We start from the raw sequence: 20174 nt of genomic DNA on the forward strand, positions 1-20174 counted from the left end.
AGTTATCTGGGGTTCCCTCATATGCAGGAGGAGGAGGGTGGACCATATTATCTCTAAGGCCCATTCTGGCAAGTCATATCCAGTTCTGTAAAGTCATGAAAATTCTATTGATGTGATACAGATAAACTGACCCCAATAGAAATATCTCCAGGCTTGTAGGTTATCTATTCCTTAATAGATGACTACTACTATTGTTGTTCCTTCCATTTTTTCCCCCTGCATTAGTCGCGTTGTGAAAGAAGAATGAGAACAAAAGGGAAACACCTCAAAAAAGAAAAAAAAAACCAAAATAGTAGAAATGTGACTTGGCATCTCTGTCTTGTCTAGTTGACCTCCATTTGTCTTACTGGCCCCTTGTACCAGAGCACAAGAATCATTTTATATATGTCTTCTATGCTCCTATGATTCTTTTTTTTCCCCATAAGATTTCCAATTTCAAATTTTTCTCTCTCCCTCTCTTCCCTCCCTCAGTCCCCAAGACAGCAGGTAATCTGATGTAGGTTATATATATATATACAATAACATTAAACATATTTCTGCATTAGTCATGTTATAAGAGAAGAATCAGAGCAAAAAGGAAAAACCTCAAAAAAGAAAAACAACAGCACCAAAAACAAAAGAAATACTATGATTCAATCTGCATCTGTTCCTTTGGGGTTTTTTTGGTGAGGCAGTTGGGGTTAAGTGACTTGCCTAGGGTCACACAGCTAGTAAGTGTTGTGTCTGAGGTCAGATTTGAACTCAGGTCCTCCTGACTCCAGGGCCAGTGCTTTATCCACTGTGCCACCTAGCTTCCCCTGTTTCTTCATTCTTGAGGAGGACCATGACATCAGGGTCAAGTCATGACTTAGACTGAATTGTATTTGAATAAGAGAGGGTTGTGCAGTCACTACAACCTCACTCTCTTCTCCAAAGCCAAATGGATCCAATGGCAAGATATACATCAGGATGACTGGAGACAGCCCTGAATTTTTAAAGCACTTGGGGTTGTGACTTGCCCAGGGTCACACAACTAGTGACTGAGGTGAGATTTGAATTCAGGTCCTCTTGACTCCAGGGCTAGCACCAAGAGCAATGGGTAAAAGTTGCCCCCAAAAGGCTAGTTTTGGCTGTTGCGGGGGGGGGGGGGGGGGGCGCCAGGAAACCTTCCTGTCAACCAAAGGGGTCCAGGAGCAGAATGTTTGATTGCCTTGAGAAGTATTGGGTTCTCTATCCTTGAAGGTCTTTCAGCAGAGCCTAAATAACCATTTGTCAGGTTATGTTATAGAAGGGCTTTTTCTTCTGGGTTATGGTTGAACTTAGTTACTGAGGTCCCTTCAACTCAGCTTTTATTGCTATATCAAAACCAAATTGAGGAATCTGAATAGGACAAAGCCTCAGTTTATATGTAGATGTAGGTGCATGGTCTAGTGTGCATATGATTTGAACCATAATGGATCAGAAAATCAGAAGACTGGGGTTCTGAGTCCTAGGTATGCCATTTATTACCTATAGGACCTGCGACAAATGACAGTTTTCATGAGCCTCAAGTATTCTCATCTGTATAATGGAAATGACAGTACCCACACAGCGTACTTCAACGGGTGATTGTGAAAAAAGCTTTAGAAATATGAATAAGTGAGTAAGCACTGGCATAAAAGACCACAATACATATTTATTTTCAGCAAATAAAGCTGCTTTATTGAAAGCAAAGAATGCTGGGTACCACAGGGTGACCATGGTATTAACAATAAGGTTTAATTCCCTGAGAACTTTTTTCCCTTGTTTTTTTCCTATCTATGTTTTTGTAAAAAAAAACAAACAACCACACAAAACAAAACAATAAACAATAACAATAAAATCCAACAAAACCAAAACGTACATACAAACAGAAAAGGGACTAAGTAGGGGAAAGAATAGATAGATTCCAGATACTGGAACATATAAATAAGTAGAGAGTTATATGATATTCCAATTTCATTTTAAAAACAAGATTATCAGGAGTTTGGTTTTTGTTTTTTTCCGATCCACAGAAAAGGTAAAATACACACAAAAACAAAAACAAAAAACTACTTTTCTTTCTTTTTCTTTTTTTTTTCCTCTTTTAAAAGATAACAGTAAAAAAAATACTGTTCAAGTACAATATTTACAGACGCACCCAGTATGGGCCAATTCACTCAACCTCAGATAGGGAATATTCAGCTCTGACTCTGCCCAGTTATCGGAAGGAGACAAAGCAAAGATTCTGGGGTCGGACACCCAGGAACACTCAGATATTAGCCTGAGGACCCCAAATGCAGGGTCTAAGATGGAGGTTCCCATCCCAGGAGCTGCATTAGGAGTAGCAAGACCCAGCTCATCCCCAGCTCCAGGATGTGGTCAGGTGCCCTGAGAACAGTAGTGGGCCCCAATAGGTCCTCACAGCTTGAGACGGTGGCAAGGACTGAGTCCACAGCCAAGAATTCATTCCCTGGACCTAAGCACTGCTCTCCTCACCTTGAACGGTGAATTTCAAGGTCATTTGCTGTTTGATAGAAGTGACAGGGAAGTTACAGGGCATTTCTATCCCCTTCCCATTACGAAAAGCTTCCCAAAGGTATAACTGGGCAGATGCCTGGTCCTGAACCTAAGACAGAATGACCGACATGCACCCTGGCATATGCCCTTCTGTCTTTTTCCATCTTAACCCCAACATCCCTTAGAACAATAACAAAATACCATTATACATTTCTCTATTTCTCTTCAATTAACCGCTGATGGTTAATTGCATATAAATACTGCATAGCTATCTGGGACTGAAAATAGTTCAGTCAATAATAGTAAGCCCCAGTGGCTGGAGCAAATGATCTGGGCCTTCCTCTCTTCTTCTGCCCCTCTGCTCCAGGCCTTGTCTCCCTTCAGCCCCTTCTCTTTCAGCAAACTTGGGGTCCTGAGGAGGCCACCCCCCCCCCTCTCTCTCTCTCTCTCTCACACACACACACACACACACACACACACACACTCTTTCTCTCTCCTATTCCAGAATGTGCCACTTCCCAGGAGAATGAGGGTCTCAGGTGAAAGAGATCTGCTTCTCCCCTCACTCCCAGCAGCACCTAGCAATGCGCCCCATCCTCCTAAACCAGGACAGACATTCAGAAATCTTTTAAAATCTCCCTGCCCACTCCTCTTCCTCTCTCATCTTCTAGCCCCCCCCACCCCACCCCAATTGACCTTTGACAAATAAAAGACTTCATCTGGATAGGATGCGGAGCCTGGAATACAATACAAGAAGAAGGAGGAGGAGGAGAAGAGATGATTCAGATGGTCAAAGGAATGGTCATGGGTTAGAAAAGTCTCCCAGGAGTGACTTCAAGACAGCAGCACCAGAGAAAAATTGGTCCCATCAGAGAGAAAGCAGCTGATGCAGAAGACAGACGACACAGCTCCAGGACCATCCTGGGACAGCTTCCAGCCCTGAAGTTGGCAAGCATGCCAGGTTCATCGATGGCAATGCCTCCCTTGCCTAACTCTTCTTTGTTTTCTTCCAGGCTTTAGAGTCTCCTCTTCCTCCAGGATGAGAAGACGGTGGTGGAGGCAGAGTCCAGAGAGAGACACTCTGTGTCTCCCGGCCTCCCTCCTCACCCCAACTCAGTCACCATGGGCCACACAGCAGCCTATTACACAAACACACACACCCACACACTGTGCATGACGGGCACAGCAAGGACAAGAACACAACGCAGGTCCCATGAGCCCTTTGGATACCAGGGGAACTCAGGGACGAGGGTTAAAGGATGGACGTTAAGTCTCCTAGTAGACCACATTACGAGGACACCACGGAGTGTCCGGGTACAGCAAGCAGTGGATAGAGCGGAACCTGTGGAATGAAAGGAGAGAGAAAAGCAAGGGTCATACTTGAGAACACAGAGCCTGATCGTGATGTGGCCACCAAGAAGGGGCTACTTATTTATGTCTTTCTGTTTCCCCACCATGAAAAAGAGCATGGGACCATAGGCCCAGGATTTGGAAGCCAGGTGGCAATGCCGTATAGCATCATGGATGAGAAGTGGCTTCTGAGTCAGAAAGGACTGAGTTCCAGACCACCCCTCACATGAGCAACATGGCCTTCCCCTGTCTCTTCCCCTCCTCCACTAGTGCCTTTCTTATGGGATTACCTTCCATCTACTTTTTATCTATCTCAGGTACATAGTTGTTTATAAGGTGTCTCCTCCATTCCAATGTGAGCTCTCTCAAGATAGAGACTCTATTTTTACCTTTCTTGGAAAATCTCCACTGCTTAACACTGTGCCCGCTACACAGTAAGTGCTTAATAAATGCTTGTTGACTGACAAGCTCTCGGTACCCCAGACAACCTTCTCAGATTGTAAACATTTAAAACATTTTAATTTCATCATATTTTTCTGTTTAACAATTTTTTCTCTCCTCTCTCTCTCTTTTTTTTTTTTTGCAGGGCAATGAGGGTTAAGTGACTTGCCAAGGGTCACACATCTAGTAAGTGTCAAGTGTCTGAGGACACATTTGAACTCAGTTACTCCTGAATCCAGGGCCAATGCTTTATCCACCGCGCCACCTAGCTACCCCCTCTCTCCTCTCATTCTTCATCTCCCCATTGAAAAAGAAAATCAAAATCCTTGTTGCAAATGTGCATAATCTGAGAATAAACTGCAGAAAAGCTAGCAAACTGCATCAGTAGGGGGAATTTCTATATTGAGAGCTCCCTATACCAATAAAATAACAAAATCACAGGTCTGGTAAAAACAACAAAACACCCCCTGGATTTATCCTGAAGAAATTAGAGGCCTCATAATGAAAAATTGGTGCTTGGAAGTCTTTGGGGGCAAAATCTTTGGAGATGCCTTTAGTGGCCCCTATAACCTTTGTATATACCCTGAAAGGAGGAGCTCATCATGGAATCAATCATTCCTAGATGAATGGGACCTCACAGGCCATCTGGTAGCAACCTCTAAGGTAAGCAAGAATTCCCTCTATAATCCCTGCTGTTGCCTGGAAGTAGCCATCCAGTCAATCTCCACTTAAAAGACTTCCAGTGAGAAGGAACTCACCACTACATTTCTCCTTAGACAGGTCATTATACTTTGGGGCAACAGTAAATCTTGGAAAATTTTCCTGTATTTTGAACCTCCCTGATATCATCTAGAGCCCCCAAAATATGGTAAAGGCTTGACCATTGAGGTGTCTGGCAGGGGTGATGCCTGTCAGATCGATGTCTTTATGACTCTGGGAACACTGTAGATTGTGTGGTCTCCAAATCTGAGTTTCAGCACCTCAGAAGTCCCTTCCGGGGCCTCCAGTGAGTGGGCAGGGGGAGGGACCAAGTTGGGGACCTCTGTCTCACCTGGATGGATCAGCCTCCACAGAGAATGCACCTTTCATATGGATGGAATTCCTCTTGTTTTCAAACATCCCATAGCTCAGTGTCACCTAATGACCAGAATGAGAGGAACAATCAGTGGCTGGGTCAGCAATTTTAGGGTTAAGGATGATACCCCTTGAGGGTAGGGCCAATCTAGACAAATTTGGTATCTGGATATCCTTAGGACCTAGCTATATAATTGACTGATCTATAAAAAGGGGCTGGCCTAGAATTTTTGTCTTTTTTGTGTGCAGTGGACCCCTTGTGAGGCCCAAGGACCCCATCTCAGAATAGCATTTTTTTGTTTGTTTGTTTTTTTGCGAGGCAATGGGGGTTAAGTGACTTTGCCCAGGGTCACACAGCTAGTAAGTGTCAAGTGTCTGAGGCCGGATTTGAACTCAGGTACTCCTGAATCCAGGGCTGGTGCTTTATCCACTGCGCCACCTAGCCGCCCCCCAGAATAGCATTTTAAAATGAAATTCATAGGACAACAAAGGACACTAATTATATTGAAATATAGTTACCAAATTTTTTTTTTGGTGGGGCAATGGGGCAAGTGACTTGCCCAGGGTCACCCAGCTAGTAAGTGTCAAGTGTCTGAGGTCATATTTGAACTCAGGTCCTTCTGAATCCAGGTTTGATGCTTTATCTACTGCACCACCTAACTGCTCCCAAAATATATTTTTAAAAAAACTAAATTCATAGATTCCAGGATTAGATAATCTTTAAGGCCCCTTTCACCTCTAAAAGTTCTGGTCTTTATAATAGTATTCATAATTCTGACTGAAGCAGTGTGGCATAGTTGATAAAAAGCAGGTTTCAGATGTGAGAGATCTGGGTTCAAGTCCCACATCTGACCCATAAATACTGGCTTTATCACCTGGGCAATGCGTTTAATCTCTCAACGATCCAGGTAATTCTCTAGACCATAAAATGCAGAGTCCTGAATTGGCAAAGGCAGGTTTCTAATCTTGGAGTTCCCTATGCCAATAAGATCACGGGTCCAGCTCCTATTTCCTGTTAATTATTAAATAGTTGTTCATACTTATGTCTGATCTCTTTAGTTTACAAAGCAAACAAATAAGTACATATTATGTCCCCAGCCTTATGACAAATGCCACGAGGGATTCAGGAGAAATAGAAACTTTTGTGTTCTTAGCCTTGGGACTACCATGCCCTTCAGTGTGGCTGCCTCTACCTCTCTCCTGCCCCCATTTTCCTGCTCCTTTTAAAATGTTGCCTTCCCTAATTAGAATGTAAGCTCCTGGAGGCTGAAGAATGACTTTTTTCTTTGTTTGTATTTGTATCCCAAATCTTAGCATAGTGCCTGCCACACAGTAAAGCCTTTTGCCTGGGGTAGGCTGTTGGGTCCTTGGGATATCTGATATTTCTACTTCCTACTTTTGTGACTTTAGGTACGTCACAAACTCTCTAGGTCTCTCCAGGGGGAGGCTAGGGTTAGTAGATTAGTTGTCCTAAGGTACTTTCCAGATGTAAATCTATTAACCTATAATTGATGGGCTGATTTTTTTTTTTGTGGGGCAATGGGGGTTAAGTGACTTGCCCAGGGTCACACAGCTGGTAAGTGTCAAGTGTCTGAGGCCGGATTTGAACTCAGGTCCTCCTGAATCCAGGGCAGGTGCTTTATCCACTGCGCCACCTAGCCACCCCCGATGGGCTGATTTCTAATTCTCTCATGGCCTTTATGAGTTGGAGGGCAATTGAGAATTATAGAGTAAATACCTGTTTATGGAGCTCGGACTTGGGCACCTGTTGAAGATTCTCCAGGTGGGAATGGAACAGGTTGCTTCGAATGAGCCTCACACCCAACACAGATTCAATGATGTAGCCAATGGTGCAATCATCGGGCAGTCTAATCTTCTCTGCTGTGTTCATGAAGTGGCCCCCACTGAGGAGAGAGAGGAAAGATGAGATGAAGGTGGAGGGCCATCTCCCTTGTTTTTCCCCTAGTCTGAATTCCCAAAGAGTGAAGAGCCCCAGAGAAGACAGAGCAAGAGGAATGTAAGCATCCTAGGTTGATCTAATGGAACTGACTGTTCTTAGAGTCACTGTAAGAATAATTGGCTGGAAATCATTCGTCTCTGTGCCTCTTCCTTTTACCCATCCCAAGGGAAAGAAAAGCCCAGTCAACTGATACATCATTCACACCACATTAGTGGTAACAGTGGCTGACATTTATAAAGTGCTTTACAAATATTATGTGCCACTGGATCCTCACAAATTCATATCCCAAGGCACCATTGTTTATCTGGGAGGCAACAGAGGGAGAAGCAAGAGTAGAGACTGGAAGAATGAGGTAACCTTTATGGGTGTGGCCTAGCAAACCCAAGCAAATTATAACCACAAACACCAATTTATCCGGAACTCAAAACCAACAGAAAAGCTCCAGGCAAGGAGAGATATGTAACTTCATAACAATAGCCCTGAAGTTCTCAGAAAGAAGGCTTGGGACTTTGGAATGAAGAGACCTGGGTTTGAATCCTGACTCTTGACCCCTAGTACAATGTGAGGACCTGGACAAGTCCCTTAGCCAATCTGATCCTTATCTTCCTCAAATGCAAAATGGGGAGAATACTTAGACTAATTCCCCTCATAGGATTGTGGCGAAGAGACAACAAGGTAAAGAACTATGGATAAGTGAATTAGGCCTACTGGAAGACATTAGAGCAATTCATTGAGGTGTTAGTAATAGTAGTAGTAGTAGTAGTAGTAGTAGTAGTAACAGTAGTGGTGGTGGTGGTAAAAACAATAGTGGCAGTAATAATAACTAGCATTTATATATCACATTAAGTTTGCAAAGCACTTTACAAAGATTATTTCATTCTATCTGTACAACAACCTTCTGAGGTAGGTGCTACTATTACCTTCATTTGACAGAAGTGGAAACTGAGGCTGAAAGAGGTTAACTCATTAGCCTTTGAGTACCTGAGGGCAGATCTGAGCCCAGGTCTTTCAGACTCTAGGTTCAGAGTTCTATCCACGGTACCATACAGTATGGGTCAAATGATAGATACTGTGACAGTCTCCTAAGGACTAATCTAGTCAAGTATGAAAAGGCTTCTCCCCTGAAGGCTGGATACTCAGCAATGAATTTTTGTTTTTGGCTACAATTGCTCACGAGACTAGGAGGCTTGGGATATGCATCAGTGGTGGCAAGATTCATACCAAGGACATTATTATATGCCATTCTTTAAAAATGAGTGATCCCTAGGGGCAGCTAGGTGGTACAGTGGCTAGAGTACCGGTCCTGGATTCAGGAAGGCCTGAGTTCAAATCCGACATCAGACACTTACTAGCTGTGTGACCCTGGGCAAGTCACTTAACCCCAAGTGCCTCACCTAAACAAACAAATAAACAAACAATAATAAATTAATTAATTAAAAAAAAATAAGTGATCCCATGGATGGCTGCTTATCATGGGAATTCATCTACTACATGATTCTACGTAGCCTAAGTCTCATTTGGCCAAAGTATTAGACTAATCCCAAATGTCTCATTCCTCAATCACAATGATATATGGGAATGATACCATGCTATTCATTTGTATGAAGGATCAACATCTACTGACCTGCTTCCCAGAAGGACATGTGGCCTAATATAGTGGAATGACTACTATTCTGGGTTCAAGTCCTGGCTCATCCACTTGTTAGTTATGTGACCTGGAGCAAGTGTTCCCTTCTCTGAGCCTCAGTTTCCTTTATTTTTAGAGGGGCTTGGACTAGATGATTTCTTAAGAGTCTGTCCCAACACTAGTAATATAATAGGGCTCTCAGAATTTTTTTTAGCTCCAGCATCCCTCATTTTAAATAAAACTACCACGTTAAAATTTAAATTACACAAGATAAATTGGGAATGATTACTTGCTTTACAAAACAAAACAAAACCCTTCACAATAGCCTTTTTTGGGGGGGGGGGTGGAGCAATAAGGGTTAAGTGACTTGCCCAGTCACACAGATAGTAAGTGTCAAGTCTCTGAGGCTGGATTTGAACTCAGGTCCTCCTGAATCCAGGGCCAGTGCTTTATCCACCACAATAGCCTTCTTTTAATTGGTAAGACCTCCTGGAGTACTTAAACCATCAATTAAAAAATGATTTAAGACATCTGTTTGGCAAAGCAAAAACTCAGATGTAGATGGGTCAAACTAAGTAGAGTAATCCACACACTCTCCTCTGATGCACTAGTGACCAATAGCAAAGACTGGCTGTTTAGGGCTTTGTTCTGTGACCAAACCAACAATTTCAAAAAAACTCACTAGATCACAGAAGATAACTCCAGTGTCCATGGTGTTTTAAAGATGTGAAAAACTGTTTTTATACATGTTATCTCATTTGGTCCTCTTAGCAACGCTGTGAAGTAGGCAGTGCAAACATGATTATCACCATTTTATAGATAAGAAAACTGTGGCACAGAGACCAAGTGCCTCATCCAGCGTCACAGTGTGAGTGTGAGAGCTGAGATTGCAACCCAAGGGTCTCTTGGCTCCAAATCTAGGGATTTTCCTGCTATACCAAATAGCTTCCAAAAAAAATATTTTAGAAATTTATAAAAAATCTATTTCTACTTTATAATGTATTCATCAAAATTATTAATACTACACCACCACCACCACCACCAGAGTTTCAAGAGTATGCCTTCATTAGCATTTCTCTCTAGTCCACCGAGACTAAACAAAATAACGGCAAGTAGCATTGTTCCTGGGCCTCTTTCTAAGCTAAATGGCTCAGAAATATGGGATAGGAGTTTAGAGACAGAGGAAAAAATGGATCCAAAGATGCCACTTGAAGAATAAAGGCAAGACCCTGTCCTAGCCCCATGCCCCCTCATTCTGAGTGCCAGAGAAAAATGCAATTTGCAGACATTCAACAGAACCCTCTTACCTTGCCCAGGGACTCATCTTTAAGGCCAATCCACGGCTGATGCAGAAACCAGCCCCGCCGGTTGCAAACCAGAAGTGAACAGGACGCTGTAAGGAAGACACACCAATGTTACTTTTGTGTCATTCAGTTCCCTGAGAGTGACCCTTCTAGGCTAGGGGCAGTACAGACCCTTTGTCCCCCTAATGTGTTCTAGAGAGGGATGTACCAGACCTAGGATGACTTAAAAGAACAAACAACAAAAAGCAGGTTCTAACCTATGTTTTAGCCATCTGACCTTGTGCAAATCACCATATTTGTCACTTGTCACAACTTTCAGGCCTGGGCCTAAACTCTAAAAGTGAGGTCTAAGGCCTCCTGCTTTTATCATCTCAGGTTCAGCCCCTAGGTCTCCATCTTGACACTGGGCTTCCCTGGCCCCGAGTGCTTACCATCTTATTCTCACTGATCCTCTCTGTGGCCTGGATGGGCCGGTCCAAACTGGGCTTGCCAATGTAGACATCTTGAGTGTGAGGGTAGCTGGATAGCAGTTTGACAAGCGTTGGAACATTAACATAATTGTCATCATCCACGTGGCAGAACCACCTGAAGGAAATATAGGAGAGATGATTACGGAGATTCTGGTGGGCAGGCTGGGGGTCAGGGAGAAGGCCAAGAAGGGAACCTTAGACTTGCCATCTCAGCCCTTAGTGTAGCCTCAGAAAGCTACCTACTTCTTCCCTACTATATAATATTTGGGAAGACGTCCCTCATCCCTCAGACACAGGAAGGGGGCTATTCCTAGGAACACATTCTACTAGTGGGGATGAATTAAACTAGGTCATCTAGTCTTGTGTTTGGTTGCCCTAGTGGATATGATAGAAGAGACCTAGATTCCAGTCCTAGCTTTCTTTTTTTTGTTGTTGTTGGGTCAGTGAGGGTTAAGTGACTTGCCCAGGATCACACAGCTAGTGTCAAGTGTCCGAGGCTGGATTTGAACTCGGCTCCTCCTGAATCCAGAGCCAGTGCTCTATCCACTGCCCCACCTAGCTGTGCCCCCCAACCCCTAGTCCCAGCATTTTTATTTTCCTGTTATGTAATATTAAACAAATGGCTTTACTCATTGGGCCTCAATTCTCTCTTCTACAAAATGGGGATGATGATGCTTTTAGGGGAGGGGGAAAGAGTGGATAAAGTAGCAAGGAATGGAAGGAATAGGAAGAGCTGGAATTCAAGGAGTCCTCAAAGGCCACTTACTTCCTTCCTGACTCAATGAACTTGTCGTATTCCACGGCCATCTTGCAGGATAAGGCCTGGCGGCTGTGAGCCGCAGAACAGTTGGTATTGATGACGTTGCCTGTGGAGAGAGGAGACATCCATCCATGAGTAATGACTCCCAATGGCTCTGACTGACACACACTTAGTATATTCAAGAGTGATTCCTCACTGAGACAGGACAAGTGGTGTCTACTTTTTACAGATGAGGAGATCAAGGCCCAGAAAGGATAAGAGTTGTCCAAAGAAGACACACAGCAAGTTTAATTTCAAGACTGGATTCCAAATTTCTGAACTTCCTGCTATATCTATCACACCATACCAAGAATCAGCAACCTTGAGGACTGCATAGCCAACCCAGGTGCCTAGATGTGTCTAGGCAAGATGTTAAGGATTTGTGGGTGAGGGTTGGAAGGAGGGAAGGGAAAGAGTCTAAGGAGTTAGTTACAAGGGGATTAGCAGTAGGGATGGGAGTGGGGAATCAGATGATCTCTTAAGGCCCTTTCCAGCTCCGAAATTCTATGATTCTTTAATCCCAGCATAGGAGTCAGATTTTGCTGAGCATACAGCCAATAGAAAATGGAAGGAAATGGCAAACCACTCCAATATCTTTGCCAAGAAAACCCCAAATGTGGTCACAAAGAAGTGAACATAACTGAATGACTCAACAATAAAAGATCCAGTAGTAAATATTTTAAAATATTTTAAAAGTAAATATTTTAAAAGTACCTACTTTGTGCTAAGTACTGATTTAAGTGCTTTTTTTTGGTTTGTTTTTGGTGGGGCAATGAGGGTTAAGTGACTTGCCCAGGGTCAATGTAAATGTCAAGAGTCTGAGGTCACATTTGAACTCAGGTCCTCCTGAATCCAGGACAGGTGCCTCATCCACTGTGCCACCAAGCTACCCCTTGTTTTAAGTGCTTTTTACAAATATTATCTCATTATGATCCCCATTTTACATTGAGAAAACTGAGGCCAGCTGAGGTTGAGTGACTAGCCCAGGGCTACAAAGCTAGAAAGAGTCGGAAGCTGAATTTGATCCCTAAACTAAAGTGGTGTCAGGCCTGGAGAAAGTAATAGGTAGATGATTGTACCTAGATCTCCAGAGCCCTGTTCAAGTAGATGCCCTCTGGCGCAAAAGCCCAGCTGGAGATTAGGAGGGAAGGAAGAGCCAGGGGATCCCAGCCCCCAGGAAAGAGGGAGCCGAGGAGGACTGTTCCCAGGGAAAGGGGAGAGAGGGAGGCCAGGAGACTCCAGGAGGGCTGTGGGAGCCAGAGCCCGGCCCTCCCCTATTCAGCCTACATTTTCCCAGCACTAGCCACCTGTTACTTGCTGGGCCTTCTCAAAGGGAATTAATTCAAGGCCTGAAAGGGAATCATTTACATGAGAAGAATGGAGAGACCTGACCCAGACTGGAGGGGCGGGGCTGCTGAATAAACACTCAGTGAGTAAACCTCTTCCCATCTACCCAGTCACAGCTATCTCTCTACGTGGTGGGGAGGGAACCAGAAGGAATATTAGACTGACCAGGGCAGGTTCTTGGAATGGGGAGACCAAGCAAAGAAGGTGTATGCCCTCCCTGGAACCAACGGGCTACCTCCTCCGAATACCTCCTCCCTCCCCAGATAGAACTGCTCCCAGACTGGGTCCCTCCTCTGCTGTACTCCCCACCTGCAGAAGGACAACCAGAGCCCCTTGAGAGTTGCTCAAGAAACCCCTTTCCCTACTCTCCCTTCAGAGGATGGGAAAGGATGACCCATTCTTCCCCTAAGAAGAGTCAGAGGCAGAGAGCAACTGATGGTCCAAGATGCTCTTCCCCAGAGAGGAAAATAGACGCTATTTACCTGTGTGTTGCTTCAGCACTTCATCCTCTCCATCTGTGAAGATGAAAGTCTGAAAGAAAAAAAAAGAAAACATTTCCTTAAGCCATGTTCCTGGTCCCCAAAGCTCTGTTTTGGGAGCTAGAGGTAGAGTTTTCAGCTACTGCGTATTACTGTGAGCCTTGGGTACACCCCACTCAGACCTTCAGGTCTTCTTCTTAAGAGCTCAGAGGCACGGATGTGCTCAAAATCGGAGGAACAGCTCTTCACCGTCAGGAAAGTTAGAGGAAGCCCTATTAGGGGTTCACAAAAACTCCTTTGGGGACATAAGAATTAAAGCCTTCCACCTGTCTAAACCCTTGTTGTTGTCATTGTTCAGTTGTATAGGACATGTGACCCCATGAAAGCGTGTGAGGTTTTCTTGGCAAAAGGACTGGGAGGGTTGGTTGGTCATTTCTTTCTCCAGTGTGCCCCAATTTTATAAATGAAGCAAATAGGGGATATGTGACTTGTTCAGGATCACCTAGTTACCAAGTGTCTAAGGCTGAATTTGATCTCAGATCTTCCTGACCCCAAGCCTGGTATTCTGTTCACTGCACCACCAAGTTGTCCCATCTAAACCCTCCCTATCCTTTCAGGTTCAGCTCACCACCTCCTCCAGGAAGCCTTTTTTGACCACCCCAGCTGGCATTAGTCTCCCCCTTCTCTGAAAGCTAGAATACTGACACTATGGGGGACAGCTAGATGGCGCGGTGGATAAAGCACTGGACCTAGATTTAGGAGGACCTGAGTTCAAATCCGACCTCAGACACTTGACACTAGCTGTGTGACTCTGGGCAAGTCACTTAACCCCCATTGCCCTGGGGGAAAAAAGGGAACATCTAGAATATTGACACTATAACTCATCTCCTACTTACATGTATATGTCCACTTGGTTCTTTAAGTGTTTCTTAAGTCCCTAACTATACCAGAAGGTTCTCTCCTGGAGGGCAGGGACTGGACCTCCATCACCTCTATTATCTGCAGGGGCGCATTCCATTCAACTCAATATAGTAGAAAATAGTCATAATAACAAAAGCTCACATTTAGATAGGCTTAACTTCAGATTTGAGCAGAGGACACTTGACTAAAGGGATAGAAAGCTGACCTTTGAGTCTAAAAGTTCTGGGTTCAAATCCTACCTCTGACATACTGGCTGTGTGAATCCCTCCCCCTGCCCCCCAGGAAAGTCATTTAATATAGGTCAATTCTTTAGGTAATTCTTGAAGATCCTAAACTGTGGCAATGAAATGAAATCACAGGTCCAGTCTCAGTTCCCAATCCCATTCAAATTAGCAGAAGGCTTTTACATAATTATTGCCCTTGATCCTCACAACAATCCTGAGATAGGTATTATCAACCTCATTTCATAGATAATGAAACCCTTGTCAAAGTGTGGATTATATTCCAAGTCTTCTCTAAGCACAATGATAATCCCCCCCCCAACTCCCACTGAGTATATTGAGAGTATTAAATAAATATTTGTTGAGACAGGGGCAACAAGGTTTACTTGAAAGAATCCTGAGGTTGAGTCGGAAGCTCTCTGAGAACCAGCCTTGCCTCAGTTTCCCCTGTTGAAAAATCTGGGTGGCTTGGGGCTGTTGTAGATGTTTGGAATAGAAAAGTACTTTCTGGTTGTCACAGGAGGCATTCAGAAATAGGAATGGTTAGGATTTCTAACCTGAAAGTGTTCAGAGCAACTGAATATTCTTACTTCGAATAATTAGCTTTAAAAAAAAAGTACCTTTTGGTTCCAAACGTTTTTATATCTGTATAAAAGACCCTGACTTTCTGCCCTTTTTCTCTTTCAGAAGCCAGGGCGGTGGCTGACTCTTTCTTAAGCGGTGGCAATGAGGTCCAGCGCCTACCGTCATCCCTCCCCTAGGAAGTGGGCCTCAAAGCCACCTCCCCACGCCCTTCCAAGCCTCACCCATCTGCCGGAACAACCGAAGGTCATGCCTGGCAGCTGCTTCATCTCCGGCACGAGCCCAACCTGGCCGGCCCGCCTGCACCTGTGCACACACGCACAGACACACGGCCTGCTCCCTCCCAGCCCCGGCCAGGTAACTCACTAAGTCATACATAGCCCCAGCATCTTGGAGCGCAGCCAAAGGTCCTTGCCTGCCCCACTTCGTACCTGCGCCACCTGCCTCGCCAACACTCCCTTATTTACATAGCTAATTCCCAGCATCTGGTGGTTGTCCCGGGTGGGGCTCCCCTCCTCAGTGGGGAGGGGGCGGGAGAAGATCCTTTGAGGAGAGGGGTGGGGGGGGAGGAAGGGAGGCTTTGGTTGTGGGAAGAAAAAAAATCTCAATTAGAAGCTGGACAAAGGCCCCGTAGAAGAGAAAAGCGTCCCTGGTCAGCTGCCAAACCCCAGCAAAAAACCCAACTTGGGACAATGGGGGCAGAGAAAAAAACCCGAGACAAAGGAGACCCGGGGCTGTGCAGGGATCCTCAGAGCGATGAATTACAAGCGAACTAACTGGAAGCAGGCTATTGTCCAGAGGGGGAGGGGGTGCTATGCAAGCAAGAGGGAGGGGAGAGGGGCTGCAACAATGTACCAGGGTCCATCGCCCCCCCCCCAACCCCAACTTTTACTCAGTCCAGGAGAGTTAAGTAGCAATAGTTTGCTCCACCATTAGCATACAGCTGGGTTAGTTAACTGGAAGAAAGGGGGCAGAGAGAAAGGCTAAAATTGTTTGCTTAGGTCCCTGGGGAGGCCGCAAGAGGCTTTTCTGGGAGATAAATAGCCATCCAGGAGGAAGGGGAAGCCTGGTAGGCTGGAGGGGAGGGAGATGTGTGCTCAGCCACGCCACACCAAGGCTGGAAGGAAAACAATGGAATTTTTTTTGGGGGGGGGGGGCGGACAACCTGAGGGCAGGGAAGGAAAGAGGAGAGGAGCTATCTTTCATGTGGGCAGAGACCAGAGAGGGGCAGGGCATGGAAGAAGAGGCACAGCTGAAATTAGGGGCAGGTAAAACAGGCACATGCCGATGCTGAGGCAGCGCAAAGAAGGGTGCTTTTTAACATAAAGAAATGTAAATACCTTTTTTTGGGGTGAGGCAGTTGGGGTTAAGTGACTTGCCCAGGGTCACACAGCTAGTGTCAAGTGTCTGAAGTCACTTTTGAATTCAGGTCCTCCTGAATCCAGGGCCGGTGCTTTATCCACTGCGCCACCTAGCTGCCTCAGAAATGTAGATATTCTTAATGCTAGAAAACTATGACCACCAAGACACTGACCTTGTAAAAGATAGAACACCGGTTTCCATGTTGCTTTAAGGTTTACAAAACACCCAGTTTAGTCTAGTTGCTAATGATGATTAAGAAATGTTTTTTGATTGATTGCTTCAGTTGGAGCATTAGTGTGATGATAGCAAGCTACCTGAGCTGACAGTAAAGGTCTCCAGTATTAGACAGTGGGGCAGGGGGCAGCATTGTAGAACAGTTTGGTGTGAGCAATTTGCACATGGGGGTGTATGTGTGGGGAAATCACAACAATTGGGGGGGGGCAGGGCAATGAGGGTTAAGTGACTTGCCCAGGGTCACACAGCTAGTGGCAAGTGTTTGAGGTCAAATTTGAACTCAGGTCCTCCTGAGTCCAGGGCCGGTGCTTTATTCACTGCGCCACCTAGCTGCCCTGAAATCACAGCAATTTTCAGACCATACCCAGGCCACACAAATGCCCTATTTGACTGCCTCCAAAGAATGCAGTGTAAAATCCTCGGTGCTTGGAGCCAAAAGTCCTAGGTTTGAATCCTGATACTATTGTTTACTGTTGTTGTTCAGTCCTTTAAAAAATCATTTCCGGGGCGGCTAGGTGGTGCAGTGGATAAAGCACCGGCCCTGGATTCAGGAGTACCTGAGTTCAAATCCGGCCTCAGACACTTGACACTAGATGTGTGACCCTGGGCAAGTCACTTAACCCCCATTGCCCCGACAAAAAAAAAAATCATTTCCCACTTTCTGTGAACCCATTGGGGTTTTTTTTGGCAAAGATACTGGTGTGGTTTGCCATTTCCTTCTCCTGTTCATTTTACAGATGAGGACACTGAGGCAGGCAGTGGTTAAGTGACCTCCTCAGGATGATACAGCTAGTGTCTGAGGCAGGATTCAAACTCAAATCCTCCTGATTCCAAGTCCAACGCTATCCTACTGTATTGCCTAGCTATCTCAAGATTATTTAAGGTTTAAAAATTATCCTAAAATATAAGGCCCAAGGTAAAAAAACTAAAGCCAGGCTGTTGACAACATTCCCTCCCCCTGGCTCCTCCCCAACACAGACAGGGTGGCAAGAAGGGACTGCCTTGCAGGATCACTCTGTGTCAACAAGAACTGGGCTTCTTATGGGAGCCCAGTTGTAGTCATGTAGAGATTAAGAGAAGCAAGTCTCCTGCCGTAGGGGATGTGGGGCTCATCAGAATGGAATGTTCTTTCTGCTCCTGTGCAGTTCTTGTGCCTGTCAGAGGCCAAGTGTTAGACTGGGGCATGGAAGTAAAACAGTAACCGTCCATCCCTTCCCCAAACTAAGTTAAGACCTTTGGGCTCCAGGGGTCAGCTTTTGAAAAATGCCTATTCTGTCGGTCCCCTCCTGGGCTTCACTGCCCTCCTTCCATCATCAGCCTCAGGCCAAAATCTGGCCTGGGTTGTTGGGGGAGATGGGGAATTTGGGTCAAAAAATCCAGGTTGCTCCCTAGGAGTCTGGGAAATCCCCTCCCCATTCCCTTTAAGAGCAGGTAGGAGGCAAATCTTCTCTCCTCCCCCCCCCCCCAGCTCCTTGGTATCCTGCCTTTCCCCAAGCATGCATGCACACTATCAAACCATCTCTTACACATTGAGGAATTTGAGTGGGAGGGCAACAAAAGGGGATGAGTCCCACCGAGACACACGCTGAGGCTATAATAAAAAAAAAGGAAAATACTTTCTAAATTAGATCAAGAGGTTCAGAGAGTGCTAAAGTCATTTTCCTTTAAAAAAAAATCCTCCCAACTACACAGGAGATTGAAGTCACCTTTATTTTAACAAGACATACACACAAGCAGCACACCACAACCACTCAGCCCAGCCACTCCGGCTCACCAGCCGGCCTGGGCCCCCACCACTCTAAACAGAGAGCTTCACCACAGGGCCACTCGCCACACCCCCTCCCCACCCCAACCTCCCGACAGGAAAGGGCCACACGACCCGCCTGAAAAGAAACTCCGGAAAGTTGTAGCCTGCCCGCCTGTCTCCTACCGCTCAGGGCAGGAAGGGTACCGTCGGTCCAGGGCCCTGGGTGTCACCTTTCTGGGCCTATCTTGGGCCTGCAGGTTCCTCACCAACCCCACGCACTCCCCTCCTCTCCACCCCCAGTTCTTTCCGGGCTCTGGGCAGTAGGAAGCCAGCCAAGAGAAGCAATTCAAATCCAAACCATTTAGGCCCCTCTCTTCCACTTTTCTTTCTTTCTTTTTTAAAGATTGGCTCATAGGATTTAGAATAGGATGGCATCATAGGATTTAGAACTGAGGCAGCCTAATCCAGCACAGGGTAGTGAAATGCCTTGCCTGGGGTCACATCAATAAATTGGGAGGGGAGGAAGGATTCAAACTCAGGTCCTTTGACTCTCCTACAATAAACAGGTAGCAGCTCTTCTGCTGAATGAATTCTCCCCCAGCCTCCCCTAAACCCACCCTTTCAGCTTGTGTACACTGGGGAAGATGGGAAAGCACAGTAATGGTGGGCAGGATTGTCCTGGGATGAATATCCCAGTAGGGTGGGAAATCTGGGTTGCTAATTATATTTTTGTTCAGCTGTGACTAACTTTTTTTTTTTTAGTGAGGCAATTGGGGTCAAGTGACTTGTCCAGGGTCACACAGCTAGTAAGTGTTAAGTGTCTGAGGCCGGATTTGAACCCAGGTACTCCTGACTCCAGGGCCGGTGCTCTATCCACTGCACCACCTAGCTGCCCCAGCTGTGACTAACTCTTTTTTTTTTTTTTGCATGGGGCAATGGGGGTTAAGTGACTTGCCCAGGGTCACACAGCTAGTAAGTGTCAGGTGTCTGAGGCCGTATTTGAACTCAGGTCCTCCTGAATCCAGGGCCGGTGCTCTATCCACTGCACCACCTAGCCGCCCCTGTGACTAACTCTTAAGTAACCACCACTTGGGGTTTTCTTGGCTAAGATACTAGAGTGGTTTGCCATTTCCTTCTCCGGCTCATTTTATAGATGAGGAAACTAAGGCAACAGGGTCACACAGCTAGTGTCTGAGGCAGGACTTGAACTCAGGTCTTCCTTACTCCAGACCCAGCACACTATGCCCTGAGCCACATGCGTGCCCTGCTAATTATGTAACCCTGGGCAAGTCACTTAGCTTCAGGGAGTCTCAATTTCCTCCTCGGTAAAATGGGGGTAGTATTTGCAATACCTACATTAAAGGGGTTGTCTTGAGGATCAAATGAGTTGGCATATGTTATGGGAGTATGTTGTAAGACACCATAACCCTGGAGCACTGGTGATGAAGCACACACCTCCTTCCTGTCAGTAGAGGTGGCAAGTGAGGAAGCAGACACAGATGGGCAAGATGGGTTTTTCTGAATGGGATTTCCCTTTCTATTATTACCTCTCTTGGATTTGTGGGTTTATTTTGTAGCCTGCAATTTTGCTGAAGCTATTAATGGTCTCAGTATCTCCGCTGATGCCCTAGGATTTTCTAAGTAAAACATCTCATCCAAAAATAGGGATAGTTTTATCTTCTTTTTGCTTTTGCCTTTTCAAAGATACTGGAGCGTTTTGCCATTTCCTTCTCCAGCTCATTTTACAGATGAGAAAACTG

The 20174-nt window shown here is 45.4% G+C and overlaps 1 protein-coding gene across 1 annotated transcript in view; it reads right to left on the bottom strand.

The window, feature by feature from the left end:
* Positions 1-1151: 1151 nt before the first annotated feature.
* The window catches only part of LFNG (LFNG O-fucosylpeptide 3-beta-N-acetylglucosaminyltransferase), a 30173-nt gene continuing 11150 nt past the window's right edge, over positions 1152-20174 (bottom strand). The window contains exons 2-8 of the mRNA XM_043979026.1: positions 13351-13399; positions 11489-11588; positions 10684-10837; positions 10256-10341; positions 7100-7265; positions 5339-5424; positions 1152-3838 (exon numbers count right to left, since the gene is read on the bottom strand). Of these exons, the coding sequence (XP_043834961.1) occupies positions 3772-3838; positions 5339-5424; positions 7100-7265; positions 10256-10341; positions 10684-10837; positions 11489-11588; positions 13351-13399 (708 nt within the window). The 3' untranslated portion in view covers positions 1152-3771. The remainder of the gene's footprint in view (positions 3839-5338; positions 5425-7099; positions 7266-10255; positions 10342-10683; positions 10838-11488; positions 11589-13350; positions 13400-20174) is intronic.

The sequence above is a fragment of the Dromiciops gliroides genome, chromosome 1, assembly GCF_019393635.1.
Source record: "Dromiciops gliroides isolate mDroGli1 chromosome 1, mDroGli1.pri, whole genome shotgun sequence".
NCBI classification, from domain to species: Eukaryota; Metazoa; Chordata; class Mammalia; order Microbiotheria; family Microbiotheriidae; genus Dromiciops; species Dromiciops gliroides.